At 57.1% G+C, this 14,528-nt stretch overlaps 2 protein-coding genes across 11 annotated transcripts in view; both read left to right on the forward strand.

Moving 5' to 3' along the window:
- LOC148640041 (uncharacterized) overlaps window positions 1–4,246 on the forward strand; it is a 28,973-nt gene extending 24,727 nt beyond the window's left edge. For 8 of the 10 annotated variants that reach the window (XM_088620677.1, XM_088620678.1, XM_088620675.1 and 5 more), the window contains exons 24-30: window positions 15–212; window positions 576–719; window positions 878–1,147; window positions 1,510–1,626; window positions 2,287–2,894; window positions 3,271–3,373; window positions 3,537–4,246. In XM_088620677.1, the coding sequence (XP_088476803.1) occupies window positions 15–212; window positions 576–719; window positions 878–1,147; window positions 1,510–1,626; window positions 2,287–2,894; window positions 3,271–3,373; window positions 3,537–3,656 (1,560 nt within the window). In that variant the 3' untranslated portion in view covers window positions 3,657–4,246. The other 2 variants (XM_088620681.1, XM_088620685.1) reach the window with 2 other exon arrangements.
- Window positions 4,247–4,575: 329 nt separating this feature from the next.
- Window positions 4,576–14,239, forward strand: LOC148640042 (protein disulfide-isomerase A3-like). Its single transcript, XM_088620703.1, has 13 exons — window positions 4,576–4,912; window positions 5,767–5,845; window positions 6,481–6,598; window positions 7,413–7,520; window positions 8,136–8,265; window positions 8,357–8,470; window positions 9,374–9,499; window positions 10,648–10,824; window positions 11,098–11,206; window positions 12,724–12,852; window positions 12,942–13,021; window positions 13,841–13,898; window positions 14,082–14,239. The coding sequence occupies exons 1-13, from the start codon at window positions 4,740–4,742 to the stop codon at window positions 14,169–14,171; spliced, it is 1,491 nt and encodes a 496-aa protein (XP_088476829.1). The 5' UTR covers window positions 4,576–4,739; the 3' UTR covers window positions 14,172–14,239.
- Window positions 14,240–14,528: the final 289 nt, after the last annotated feature.

A 14,528-nucleotide genomic window follows, 5' to 3' on the forward strand; every position in this document is an offset into this window, starting at 1 on the left:
CCCCTCGCCCCCAGGTGCGGGAGGCCCTGCAGGGCTATCCCGGGAAGGTGGAGGAGTTCCTGGGGGTGCTGTACGAGTTCGAGCGCGGCCGGGAGCAGCGCAGCGCGGTGGAGCTCTTCAGCCAGCTGAGGGCCGTGCTGACCGACTGGCCGGACCTGCTGCGGGACTTCGCCGCCTTCCTGCTGCCTGAGCAGGCCCTGGAGTGCGGGCTGGTAATTATCGAGCCTGCCGGTGCCGCGCTGCTCCGTTTCCACCTAGAAAGCCCAGATATTACAGTATTGTGTTTTTCGGGAAATTCCAGTCACATCTCCAGACGGTCGTTTTGAGACGTCTGAGTTCATGCTCACCCACTTTGGAGACGCCAGTCGTTTTAGGGTTCGGCCTGTGTAGCCTCCAGACGCGCCTCTCTGACCCGCCCGCCTGTCAGGACCGGACCTCTGAGGGTCTGTGAGCTCAGCAGTGCCTGACAGGAGTGCTGTCTGCTCCCAGGTGTCGAAACGGGTTTCTCTATTTTTTCTCTCTCTCTCTCTCCGGCGTCCTGCACCCGTCTCGTCCCCCCCGGACCCCCTGGCCAGTTTGCGGAGCAGCAGGCGTTCGAGCGCAGCCGCCGGTTCCTGCGCCAGCTGGAGATCTGCTTCGGGGAGAACTCCTCCCAGTACCAGAAGATCGTCAAGGCCCTGCAGGTGGGGCCCGAGCTCAGCCCCGCAGGTGTCGAGGAGGTACGGCGTGCGATCTCTCTCCCTGCTCGAGCTTTCTCCTCATTCCCGGCTCCCTCCTCCCTCTGTTTCCTTCCTTCCCACTTTATCGCTCTCTCTCCAGCCCTCTTTCTCTTTTCCTCACCCGTCTTTATCTCTCTCTCTCTCCCTCCCTTGCTCAGCTAAAGGTTCAGATGGCCTCCCTGCTGAAGGGCCACAGCCACCTGGAGGGAGAATTCTGGGTGTTTTTCGACGAGCTGCGCCCCCCTCCCTCGCGGCCGGGGCAGTTCGAGGAGGCGGCGTGGCCGGAGGAGGGTGAGGGGTGTGCGGAGGGGGGCTTCGAGGAGGTCACCCTGCCTGACCTGGAGGAGGAGGAGGAGTCGCACAAGATCCCGCCCATCACGGGGCGGGGCAAGAGGAGGAAAGAGATGGGTTCCCACGGCAATGAAAAGGTCAGAGGTTGCGAGTGGGCAGGGTTACAGAAAATCTGAGGTCTTGCGGTATTGCAGGGAAATTGAACAGGCAAAACATCTTGTTTGCCATTTTTTAAAATGTCTGGTGTTTCGTTACTGACATCCCCAGCTCCTAGTGTAAAGGTTTTGGTTTTCCCGTGAGCCCTTGAATCCCATCCCTGTTGCACAACGTGGTTGCGTAGTTTGTTTCAGACACCCACCACTCTTTGCGTTAAGACTCGCCTCCTGCTCTCAGTCCTAAGTGCTCCTCCTCCTGTAGCTGGTTGTGCCCCCATGCCCAGTGCCCCTGTAAGCCGCTCGGGGTGGCTTCATTCTGATTGGTGGAGTCTTTCTTGACAAAGGAATGCGACTGGCCGGAGGCGGCGAAGGACTGCCCTTGCCCCTGCCACGACTCCGCCCATGACGCTAAACTGCGGCGACACAAGAGAAAGGGCTGCCCGCACTGCCATGTGGCCAAGGTCAGAGGTCATGGGGGGGCTGCGCATGTGTTGTGTTGTGTTTTGTTGTGCCTTCTGGGGACGGGAATGTGTCACTGGCTATGTTTCCATTGAAATGACAAAAAACGATATGGGTGTACTGGGCAAACACCATGCATCCTGGCAGTAAGGAGCAGGACTCCTGCCAATGCCTTGTGATCTGTTCAGCGTGGTCATGAGAACTTGAACGCTGAATCTAGTGCCGCCCTTTTGCGCTCTGCAGGAAACACACACTTCTGCTGCAGTGTGTGTCCCACCCTGAATGTCTCCCACGACTTTAGAGAACCATAATCTCCACTTCACAGCAGCATTGCATCTCAATTACATCTTAGTAGCTCGTGACAATCTCTCTCCCCACCTTTCCCCTTCTCTCTCTCTCTCTCTCTGTCCCTCTCGGTTCGAATCCCTGTGTCTCCGTTTGCTTCTGCATGCCTCCATTTCTGCCGATTCCTCAGCGCTGCGCCCGTTCGCGCTGGGGGGGGGGTGTGTTTGTCGGATTCCCTGCCTCTCCGCCCCCCCGTCTCTCTCGCGGTCTTTGTCTGGGACGCGGGTCGTTCCGATGTGGTGGGGGCACGGCCCTGGAGCGGTGACTGTGATTCCAGTCTGCTGGCGTTCACCCCGGCTGTTTCCTCTTGAACCCAGGGCTCCTCGGACTCCTCCAGGCCCTCGAGAAACAGGGAGCCCTCGGAGCCGGGGGCCAGCAGCCCGGGCAGAGCCTCTGCAGAGGGCCGCCTCGGGGGCGGGGAGGAGGAGGGCGAGGGAAACAGCCCCCCCGCAGGTACGGCGCTGCGGAGCCACACCGCCGGTGCGTCCGATCAGCAGACGAGCCGGTCTCCCACTTCCGTTCTCCTGCGCTCCGTCTCAGGCCCGGCGGGGAGCGGGGTGCGCCCCTGGGACTGCGGAGAAGGGGGGGCCCCTCGGGAGGAGGCGGAGGAGGGCGAGGCCGAGCGCGATAAGGACAGCGGAGGAGGCAGCCCCTCCCCTAAAAAGAGCCGGACGGATGCTGGGGCTGCCGTCGCCACGGAGACAGAAGCCTGGGAGGAGGGCGGATGTCGGGACCCCCAGGGCGCCCCCCGGGCACCCCTGCCCTGCTGCAGTGCCCCGCCCCACACCCAGGGGGAGCCGCTGGGGGGACAGAGCCCCAGCCTCTCCGGCGCCCCCTTGCGCATGAGCTCCGGTTCCGACTCCACAGTCTGTGCCAAAAATATCTCCCTCACTCCCAGCGGGGAGAAGGTCATCTTGTGGAACAGGTGAGAGAGTTTGCTCTTCTGTATCATTGCTTGCACACGTGTTCCCTGCCCGTGTTGACACAGTGGTTACCGTGCAGGGACAATGAGGGGCTCAGGTCTCAATCATCAGTCTAGATCTCAGTCTAACACTGTGGTGTTAGAGTAGCACACAGGGATGTGTTCAGTTTCCTCTCCTCATCACGCACAAGCCTGCCACACCATTAGGCTGTAAACACATGGTCCGCACACGACTGATGAGGCGCCCAGGTTGTAAGAGACAGCAGCGCACCTGTTGCTGTGAAGGCTGTGGGTTGTGGGGATGAGTTGAGTGACTGTCTCCCTGTCTGTGTGCCTCTCCTCTCCTCTCCTCTCTCCGCGTCTGCTGTCCGTGGGGCAGGGAGGCGGACCGGGTCATCCTCACCACCTGCCAGCAGCAGGGAGCCAGCCAGGCCACCTTCCAGGCCATCTCCGCCCAGCTGGGCAACAAGACGACCAGTGAGGTGAGGGCTCTTGTCCCACAGCCCCGCCCCCCGCCCCCCGTGTGTGCAGCAGTGAGCCAATCGGAATCGGTTCCCGGCCACAGTTGACCGAAGTGGGAAGAGGGCGTTTCTGTCGTGACGGGGCGGCTGACACACCGTCTCCCCCCTCCTGCTTTCTCCGCAGGTGTCCCGTCGGTTTCGGGACCTGATGCGGCTCTTCCACACGGCCGCCCGGCAGCTCAGCTCCGAAGACGAGGCCAGCGCGGCCGAGCAGCAGTCCGCCACCGACGAGGAGCTGGACTGACGGGGCCGGTCGGGGCGGGGAATGGGACTGGTGGCGCGACGGCCCGGCCCACCAGGACAACACAGAACCAGGCCCCATCGAGACGGACCTTGTGTCACACTGACCCTGACCGGGCCAAGACCCGCTTGGCCCAGTCCAAACATTGCTGGCCACCCAGAATGGGACTGGCCGGACAGATCCTGTACCGGTGGATAGAACTGGACTCTGCTCGGTTAATGGGACTGACTGGACCGGACTGCACCTGGTGGCTCCTGGTTCTCGGGCCGCCCCTGCAGTGCAGACGTGGAGGCTTGAAGGGTTGATGTTGGGCTTACAGGAAGCGCGCGGGTCCCTGTGTCCGAGACCCCCCAGTGTCCGCTGTGGGCCCAGGTGCGTTTTGAGACCTGGGAGGAGACGGCCCTGTCAGCAGCACACTGACCCACTGATCCCCACGGTCCCCAGTGGACTGTCATCACTGTACACACTTCCTCTGGGGGGGGTTCTTGTTTTGATTTTAAAAAGCGATTTCCTTTAGTAAATTTTAAAAGAACATTTTTTGTATTGTTGAGAAAGACAGTTACACATATATCATTAAACCGTTCTTCAGGAAAGAGGTCTGGCGTGTGTGAGTTTTTGGGGCTGTCTGGCGTGTGTGAGTTGACTCTGCTGGTTGAGAGAGACGCTTGGTGTCTGAGTGGTCACTGGGTTAACAAGCCCTTTCCTGAGCACAGGACTTCATGTGTTGAGATTGTTTTACTGCATTGTTTGCAAGGACCAGGTACAAGGACTTACAATGCTATTATTTATAGTTACTTTTCAAGTTATTTTATTTTTCAGTTTTATGTCTTCGACAGGTTGCCTGTACTGTATTTAACAGAGCCAACCTGACCTGGCCAATCAGCGCACAGTGGGCGGGCCCAGCTTCTAAATGACGTCACTGTTTCATATTTTCCACGCCCCCTTCGTTTCCGAACCCAAACCTGGAGACCGCTGTCATCTGAAACTCTTGCTTCTTATGGTGCTGGCTTTCCCTCTTAACCGCCCTCCTTCAGCTGCCTTACCTTCGTTTCGCTCCTGGTGGCGTTTCTCCCTCATCTGAGAGGAATGGCCCGGCTGTCCGTGCGGCTGCTCTGCCCCGCTGCTCTGCTGGCTCTGGCGGCGCTCGGGGCCGTTGCGGTTGCGGTCGCGGGCGGCGACGTGCTCGAGCTCGGGGACGCGGACTTCGACGGCGCGGTGGCTCAGCACGAGACCGTGCTCGTGGAGTTCTTCGCCCCCTGGTGAGAGGCTTTGTCCGTTTTGAAAAACGGACCGTTACGAGTCCAGACCGCGGCTCGGAGTCGAGAGCCGGTTTCGGGGCAGAGCGTAGCTAGAGCCGTATAAATTCTTCATAACAGATTTTATTTATAAGCGCTTGTCAGGAAACGAAGCGCTGCAGAACACTACCCGCAAACGCCGTTGGCACTGTCCGCTACCGGCCAGTAAACTGTCACTGCACAGAAAGTAACGCAGATAAACACAGACTCGGTACTCTGCGGTAATTAGCTGTAGCGCTGACCTGTTGTTTCTGTCAGCTCCCGGCTCTTTAAACACCAATACGCCAATCTCAAAACGCTAAAATAGCAACGATGCCATCAGAACCGCAGTTCATTTTAAAAAAAATACGAATCCGAAACACCTCATAACCGCACATCCAGACTGTGCAGTTGGGTGTTCTTATTAGAAAACCTGACTTGCGATTTGTAACGTTTGAAATGTGGGAAGGATGCTTGTGGTTGAGCCGTTTAGACCTATTCAGACAACTTTAGAAAACCTTAGTTTCCCAGTGCGATCTTTCTTCACATATAGCTGAACCACATACTTATACAGGTCATTTACATTTCAAAAAGGACCATTTTCCTTCTTTTAAACCTCCTGTATGAAACGTTATGAAGAGGCTATGTCATACTTTGTCCAGCGACAAAGCAACACCACAAACAGCAGGACAGTGGCAGAGCTTTAGTCAGGAAAAAGGGGGTAAAACATTATCAGTATGTAAACGATGGGGACACAGAATTGTTCTTGAAAATAAGAATTTATCTGGGGTTCAAGACCCTTTCTTCGCCTTTTCTGTCTCCCTTGTCTGTTTTCTCAGGTGTGGTCACTGTCAGAAATTAGCACCAGAGTACGAAGAGGCAGCCACCAGACTGAAGGGAGCAGTGCCGCTAGCTAAGGTAGGCCACTCCAGAGCCACCTGTCAGACTCCCAGCTCACGTGAGCCACTCCAGGTTTCACAGAGCTGTCTGTCAGACTCCCAGTGCACAGCAATCCGATCCACTCCAGGTTTTACAGTGCTGTCAGTCAGATTCCCAGTGCAGAGAACAGTCTGAACCACTCCAGGTTTTACTGTGCTGTCAGTCAGACTCCCAGTGCAGAGAACAGTCTGAACCACTCCAGGTTTTACTGTGCTGTCTTTTGGACTCCCAGCTCACAGCTGGTTGATCAACTCCTGATTTTACTAGAAGCTACAGGGCTCGTGTGTAGAAGAGCTGTGTTTTGCTGGCCTCTCTGCTGTAATTTGATTACATTTGCATTGACAGGTATGAAAATAATTTTTTTTCACGTTTCCGAAATGGTTCAAACCGCTGTGGAGTGGGTGTCTGTTCTGTGTCTCCGTGCTCGGTCCCAGGAATAGATCTGATCTTCTGTCCCAAAACTGCAAGTCTCGTAACTGGGTTTGGGTCTGGATTTAGAGCATTCAGGGCTCTGCTGAAAGTTTGTGAGTGAAAGACCAGGGTCGGGTCAGACTGGCAGGAATGATGGGGGTGTCTGGGCGCACTGTTGCCACTCTGACCCCCCCCCGTTTCAGGTGGACTGCACAGCCCACTCGGAGACCTGCAGCAGGTTCGGGGTGAACGGGTACCCCACCCTCAAGATCTTCCGGAACGGGCAGGAGTCCTCGGCCTACGACGGGCCGCGCACAGCAGGTGAGTGGTGAGCACCCGGCCTGGGGGAACAGGAGCGGGACTCTTCCCTGCTGCCTCCGCACTTTTCACTTCATTCTCCTCCTCCTCCTCCTCCTCCTCCTCCTCCTCCTCCTCCTCCTCCTCCTCCTCCTGCTGCTGCTGCTTTGAGCTTTTTATGTGTCGTTATTGACCTCTCTCCTGCATCTCCCCCGCCCTTCTCCTCGTCCCGAGCACGCTGTCCCATTCCGACGCTGTGAGGAAGCCGTAGCCCGGGCAGACAGTCTGTCCGGACGCAGAGCCAGACCTGAGGAATTTAAATCAAGGGGTGTCGTGTTAAGGCCGTCCAGTGAGCTAATAATGCCATTGTCTAGAATATTATGGAAAATTATGGTCACTTCGATACGATATAAGATAACACAAGAATCAGTCCAGAGAGGAGTGACCTGATAACGTTCTGTTTTTATGTCCTACACTGTCTGGCTTGAGGAGCTCGATCTCTTCAGACCAGATTCAAGTATGTTCACAAGGGCAAACTACAGGGAGATGCTTCTCTACACAAAGGGTGGTGGGTGTCGGGAACAGGCTGTCCAGCCATGTTGTTGAAGCCGATACACTGAGATCCTTCAGGAAACAGCCGGGTGAGACCCTAGGACGAAACCAGCCAGCTGCACCAAGTAGCCTCCTTCTCCCCTTGACTGTGGTCTTCCTGGCAATCCAGCCTGGCAGGGGCTGAAGGTGTGGAAGCCGAGAGCAGCTCGTGCATGACGCGGTCTCTCCCTGCGAGCTGGCCGCTCTCCCGCTCACCTGACGCAGTCTCTCTGTGTTGCGTGTGCAGACGGCATCGTCAGCTACATGAAGAAGCAGGCCGGGCCCAGCTCGGTGGAGCTCAGGACCGAGGAGGACCTGGACTCCTTCGTCAGCCACTTCGACGGCAGCGTGGTGGGTGAGTCCGGCCCCAGGACGCCGCGCAGGGGATCAGAGACGTCGGGTTCGGCCTGGTCCTTTGTCTGTGTTTGTCGCAGCTTTTCCAGACGTGACAAACAAAACAGCCGCAGATCAGGTTTACAAAGGCAGCAAAAAGCAGAGACAGCAGGGCTGTCTTTAAGACCCCAGATGCTTCATTGACCCCTTAATTGACCTAATGATGTGCCTAACTGCATCTTTACTGTTTTCAGGTCCTGAAGAGAGAGCAGTTTCAATTTGCACGAGTTACTCAAGAGATTAGACATGCTCTGAAAACACCAGTTTCCGATAGATTTCCATTACTTTGTCCATCAGGTAAATTAATAGGTAATTTGCATTTTGGTCATTAATTAGCTGCTCTTTTAGGTGAATTGGACGGTAATTGACAAGTTAGTTATCAATTAGGTTCTGAGTTTGGTGCAGGAGAAGTGAATTAACAAGTTAGTGATCAATGAATTAGTTAGATTCTCCATGAGGTGGCTTTGATGTTTGCTCAGGGGTCCCAGGACGACAGTCCCTCTTCCTGATGCTGACGTGACGCCGGCTGTTCCCTCGGCACTGCCGTCACCCCCCTCTGCTCGTCTCCCCTCCACAGGCTTCTTCCTGGGGCCGGAGAGCGCTGACCTGGCCGAATTCCTGCGGGCGGCTAGCGCCATGAGAGACAGCTACCGATTCGCCCACACCAGCGCCGAGAGCCTGCGGCAGAGGCACGGCGTGCAGGGCGAGTGAGTGAGGGCAGGACAGCGGGGGGGGAGGGGGGCCGGCACGCCTCCTGTCTGTGACAGCTCTGCTGCCTCTGCCTCTCTCTGCCCCCAGGGCAGTGCTGCTGTTCCGGGCCCCGCAGCTGGCCAGCAAGTTCGAGGAGAGCGTGGTGAGGCACCGCGGCGCCGTCCGCCCTGACGCCCTGCGCAGGTTCATCCGGGAGAACATGTGAGCGCCTCCCTCTCTCTCCCTTCACTCTCCTCTCCCCCCTTTCTCCTCTCTCCTCTCTCTCTTCACTCTCCCCCCTTTCTCCTCTCTCCTCTCTCTCTTCACTCTCTCCCCTTCTCCTCTCTCCTCTCTCTCTTCACTCTCCCCCCTTTCTCCTCTCTCCTCTCTCTCTTCACTCTCTCCCCTTCTCCTCTCTCCTCTCTCTCTTCACTCTCCCCCCTTTCTCCTCTCTCCTCTCTCTCTTCACTCTCTCCCCTTTCACCTCTCTCCTCTCTCCCGTCGCTCTCTCCTCTCCCTTCACTCTATTATCACTCTACTACTATCACTCCTCTCCCTTCACTCAATTTATTAAAGTAATTAATAAATTACTTTATTAATTTCCCTACGGGATTAATAAAGTATTATCTATCTACTCTCCCTCTGCTCTTTCCTCGCTCCCCTTTCTCCTCTCTCCTCTCTCCCTTTGCTCTCCCTCTGCTCTCTCCTCTCCCCCCTTTCTCCTCTCTCCTTTCTCTCTCCCTTCACTGTTCCTCCGCTCTCTCCTCTCCCTTCACTCTCCCCCCTTTCTCCTCTCTCCTCTCTCCCTTTGCTCTCCCTCTGCTCTCTCCTCTCCCTTCACTGTTCCTCCGCTCTCTCCTCTCCCTTCACTCTTCCTCTGCTCTCTCCTCTCCCCCCTTTCTCCTCTCTCCTCTCTCCCTTCGCTCTCCCTCCGCTCTCTCCTCTCTCTGGTGTAAACAGAAACTGTCAGGGTCAGCAAAACTGTCTGGGGGCTCAGGCTGTGTTAAAGCACTGCGCTGAACCGGGCTGATCTGATGAACTAGCACGGGTTCTAATTCAGGCGGACAGCGGTGTGGCTCATTCCTGACCTGTTCCTGCCCCCCCCCACCTCGTGTCGTTGGGCAGATTCGGAATGTGCCCTCACCTGACCCACGAGAACAGGGAGCAGCTGATGAGGCAGGACCTGCTGACCGCTTTCTATGAGCTGGACTACCTGCGCAACCCCAAGGGCTCCAACTACTGGCGGAACAGGTGAACTGCAGGGGGGGGCTTGCACAGTGCGGGGGGGAATCGGGGTCCCTAGTGGCAGCCGAGGGGGCCGGCAAGTTCCAGCTGCCCCAGGGCTGTGAGAAGACTACGCACAGCATTCGTAAGGCCACAGTTAGCACCCTGTTGACACTCCAGGCCACCCTGTTACAAAAAGGACCAGGTTAACTCCTGGCCTAAAAGCAGTGTCCTACACAGGCCGGCGAGAGCAGGGCTCGATTGTCCATTGTCCATTGTCCATTGTCCATTACTGGACAATGACCCATCTAGTGAGTTAATTACTGAACGACCTGACTCCTTCTTGCTTAATTAAGTAAGGGTTAATTGGCTAGCGTTCTGGTTTCATCACTGGAAGGTTGTGGGTTCAAACCCGAGGTGAGACACTGCTGTTGTATCCTTGAGGGAAGATCTTTCACCCGAATCAAAACACCCAGCTATGCAACAAGGGTTCTAACATATACTGATATTTCTATTTATGTGATCAATATAACTAACCCTGGGCTGCAGATGATGTGGATTAGTTAAAGATCAGCTAGACTCATGATTTGAAGCAGCCTGGAGTTCAGCTGCTGAACTTTATCACCCCTGAGACAAAGGAGCTTGACGCCTTTAGTTTTGAAGAGAGGATGATGAGGGCACAAAAGTCAACTCGGGAACAGTTCAGAGTTCACAGTGACCCAGGGAGACAAGAGGGAGCAAAGGAGAACTGCATTAAGGACTGGGAACAAGAGACGCTTCCTTACAAAGAGGGAGGTGGGGGTGTGCAACAAGATGCCCAGCCATGTTGTTGAAGCCTATACCCTGGTTAACTTCAAGAAACAGCAGGGTAAGATTCTCTAATCATGACAGGAGGCACTTCTTTACACAAAGGGTGGTGGAAGAGTGGAACAAGCTGCCCAGCCATGTGGTTGAAGCCGATTTCCCTGGGAACCTTCGAGAAGCAGCAGGATGAAATTCTGGAGATCATAACAAACTCCTTTGTTACTGATGTCTCGAATTGAGTAGTTGCAGGCTGTCCCTGAACTAGACCAGTTAAGGCCAGTGATTTCGGAGCATGGCGATGAAGACGGGGTGCAGTTTTCTTGACGTCTCTGCTGTCATACCTGTGCCTGCCCCCTCTCTCCCCCTTGCAGGGTGATGATGGTGGTGTCTCGCTTCGCGGGGCGCGGCCTGAGCTTCGCCGTGGCGGACCGCCGGGACTTTCCCGACGAGCTGGAGGAGTTCGGGCTGGAGGGCGCGGAGGGGGAGCTGCCGGTGGTGGCCGTGCGCACCGTGCTGGGGCAGAAATACGTCATGCGAGAGGAGTTCACGTGAGTGTGGGAGAGCGCGCCGTTTCTGGATGTGTGTGTCCCCTACGCCGTCATAGAGGGGGGCCTGGTTCTGTCCCAGAACCAGAGGGCCCGGTTCTGTGTTGCGTCAGCCGCGCACTGCGACAGGAGGAGTTGAAGCCTGCTCCTTCCTTGCGACACCGCTGGTCGCTCTGTCGGAGCCCTGCTGTGGTCAGTCTCCAGGCCCGCCGCGTGTCCTGTGCTGCTGTCTGCTGTGTCCTGCCCTAGTCAGCGTGTGAGGCGGTGTTCCCCCAGGCGCGACGGGAAGGCTCTGGAGAGGTTCCTGGAGGATTACTTTGCCGGGAGGCTGAAGCGCTACCTCAAGTCGGAGCCCGTTCCCGAGAGCAACGACGGTCCAGTCAAGGTCAAAATCACTCTGGAGACACTGGTGTCCCTCTCCTCTCACACTGCCCCTGAATTCACACACTGACACACCCCTGACTGGACTGGAGACACTGCTGTCCCTCTCCTCTCACACTGCCCCTGAATTCACACACTGACACCCCCCTGACTGGACTGGAGACACTGCTGTCCCTCTCCTCTCACACTGCCCCTGAATTCACACACTGACACCCCCCTGACTGGACTGGAGACACTGCTGTCCCTCTCCTCTCACACTGCCCCTGAATTCACACACTGACACACCCCTGACTGGACTGGAGACACTGCTGTCCCTCTCCTCTCACACTGCCCCTGAATTCACACACTGACACCCCCCTGACTGGACTGGAGACACTGCTGTCCCTCTCCTCTCACACTGCCCCCGAATTCACACACTGACACCCCCCTGACTGGACTGGAGACACTGCTGTCCCTCTCCTCTCACACTGCCCCCGAATTCACACACTGACACACCCCTGACTGGACTGGAGACACTGCTGTCCCTCTCCTCTCACACTGCCCCCGAATTCACACACTGACACACCCCTGACTGGACTGGAGACACTGCTGTCCCTCTCCTCTCACACTGCCCCCGAATTCACACACTGACACACCCCTGACTGGACTGGAGACACTGCTGTCCCTCTCCTCTCACACTGCCCCTGAATTCACACACTGACACACCCCTGACTGGACTGGAGACACTGCTGTCCCTCTCCTCTCACACTGCCCCTGAATTCACACACTGACACACCCCTGACTGGACTGGAGACACTGCTGTCCCTCTCCTCTCACACTGCCCCTGAATTCACACACCGACACCCCCCTGACTGGACTGGAGACACTGCTGTCCCTCTCCTCTCACACTGCCCCTGAATTCACACACCGACACCCCCCTGACTGGACTGGAGACACTGCTGTCCCTCTCCTCTCACACTGCCCCTGAATTCACACACCGACACCCCCCTGACTGGACTGGAGACACTGCTGTCCCTCTCCTCTCACACTGCCCCTGAATTCACACACTGACACCCCCCTGACTGGACTGGAGACACTGCTGTCCCTCTCCTCTCACACTGCCCCTGAATTCACACACTGACACCCCCCTGACTGGACTGGAGACACTGCTGTCCCTCTCCTCTCACACTGCCCCTGAATTCACACACTGACACCCCCCTGACTGGACTGGAGACACTGCTGTCCCTCTCCTCTCACACTGCCCCTGAATTCACACACTGACACCCCCCTGACTGGACTGGAGACACTGCTGTCCCTCTCCTCTCACACTGCCCCTGAATTCACACACTGACACCCCCCTGACTGGACTGGAGACACTGCTGTCCCTCTCCTCTCACACTGCCCCTGAATTCACACACTGACACACCCCTGACTGGACTGGAGACACTGCTAGAGACACTGATCTGTTTTCTTCGTACCAGCCAGAGCTCCTGTACGATGAGGTGTTTCATCGTGACTTTCGTGTCCCATGCTGGTGAGCAGGTGGTGGTAGCGGAGACCTTTGACGAGATCGTGAATGACGCCTCCAAGGACGTTCTGATCGAGTTCTACGCTCCCTGGTGTGGACACTGCAAGAACCTGGAGCCCAGATACACCGAGCTGGGCCAGCAGGTGGGGTTTCAGCCATCGGGCATGCACACCCGTCCCGTCCTGGGGCTCGGGCGCGCCTCTGCTGACGCGCTGCCTCTCTGCTCTTGCAGCTGTCTGGGGACCCCAATATCGTGATCGCCAAGATGGACGCCACCGCCAATGACGTCCCGGAAGGCTACGACATTCAGGGGTGAGGGAACAGAGTGACTGGGCCTCAGTCACGCCTTCTTCGTCTTTGTCATCATCAGTTTGGGAACCCCCCACCCTCCCACCATGCACCTGTCCCGCCCTCCCTCTCTCTCCCCTGCTGTTTTCAGCGCGAGCTGTTCTGAATCTTGCAGTGGGTCATATTCAAGTAAATAATCCTTATACTTATATAGCACTTTTCTGGGTACTCCACTCCAAGGGCTTTACAGGTAATGGGGTCCCCTCCACCACCACCAGTGTGTGGCCCCACCTGGATGATGCACCAGTACGCTCACCACACACCAGCTCTCAGTGGGGAGGAGAGCAGAGTGATGGAGCCAGTTCAGAGACGGGGATTATTAGGAGGCCATGACTGGTAAAGGCCAGGGGGAGATCTGGCCCAGGACACCAGGGTAACACCCCTACTCTTTTCGAGAAACACCCTGGGATTTTTAATGACCACAGAGAGTCAGGACCTCAGATTTACATCTCTGAAGGATGGCGTGTTTTTACAGTATAGTGTCCCCTTCACTGTACTGGGGCATTAGGAGCCACACAGACCGCATGGTGAGCGCCCCCTACAGGCCCCATTAACACCTCTTCCAGCAGCAACCTTAACTTCTGAAGGAGGTCTCCCCTCCAGGTACGGACCAGGCTCACACCTGCTGGGCTCCAGTGGGCTGCCAGCTGGGAGCTGCAGGGTGATACGGCTGCTGGCGGTACATGAAAACAGAGCCAGGAGAGGGCGTCGATGATCTGAGAGTGCAGATGCACACCTGGCCTCATTCTCATGAAACCTGTCTGTTCTCTGATTTCCTCTCAGATTTCCCACCATCTACTTTGCCCCAGTGGGCCAGAAGGCCGCCCCCAGGAGATACGAGGTGAGTGCCAGGCCGTCGGGCTCGCCCACAGACCTTCACTCGCTTCACTCTGTCCGAACTGACGCGCTCCTGCGCGGCGGCCGTCCCGAGCCAGCGAGCCCCCGGGTTTGGGGGGGCGGGGGGGGCGTGTGCGCGTTGCCCGCCGCAGAGACGCCTGACGGCGTGTTTTCTGGCGCTTTCCAGGGCCGGCGGGACGTGAAGGATTTCCTTGAGTACCTGAAGAGGGAGGCGAGCCACGCACCTGTCCTGCATGGAGCGAGGGAGGACCTGTGAGGAGGAGGAGAGAGATGGAAAACAGCAGGGGGGGAGAAATGAGGGGAACGAGAGGGGGGTGGGATAGGAGAGATGGAGGGATGGGGAGGAGGAGGAGGGGGGAGAGATGGAGGGATTGGCTGGGGTGGGGGGAGATGGAGGGAGAGGAGGAGTGGGGAGAGATGGAGGGGGGGGAGGAGGGGGGAGAGATGGAGGGATGGGGGGAGGAGGGGGGAAAGATGGAGGGATGGGGAGGAGGAGGAGTGGGGGGGAGTGGTAGGGATTGGGTTGGATGGGGAGAGATGGAGGGGGAGGAGAAGTGGGGAGAGATGGAGGGATTGGCTGGGGGGGGGGGAGGAGTGGGGACTGGGAGAGCAC

Source organism: Lepisosteus platostomus, chromosome 26 (genome assembly GCF_059453375.1).
Source record: "Lepisosteus platostomus isolate fLepPlt1 chromosome 26, fLepPlt1.hap1, whole genome shotgun sequence".
Taxonomy (NCBI): domain Eukaryota; kingdom Metazoa; phylum Chordata; class Actinopteri; order Semionotiformes; family Lepisosteidae; genus Lepisosteus; species Lepisosteus platostomus.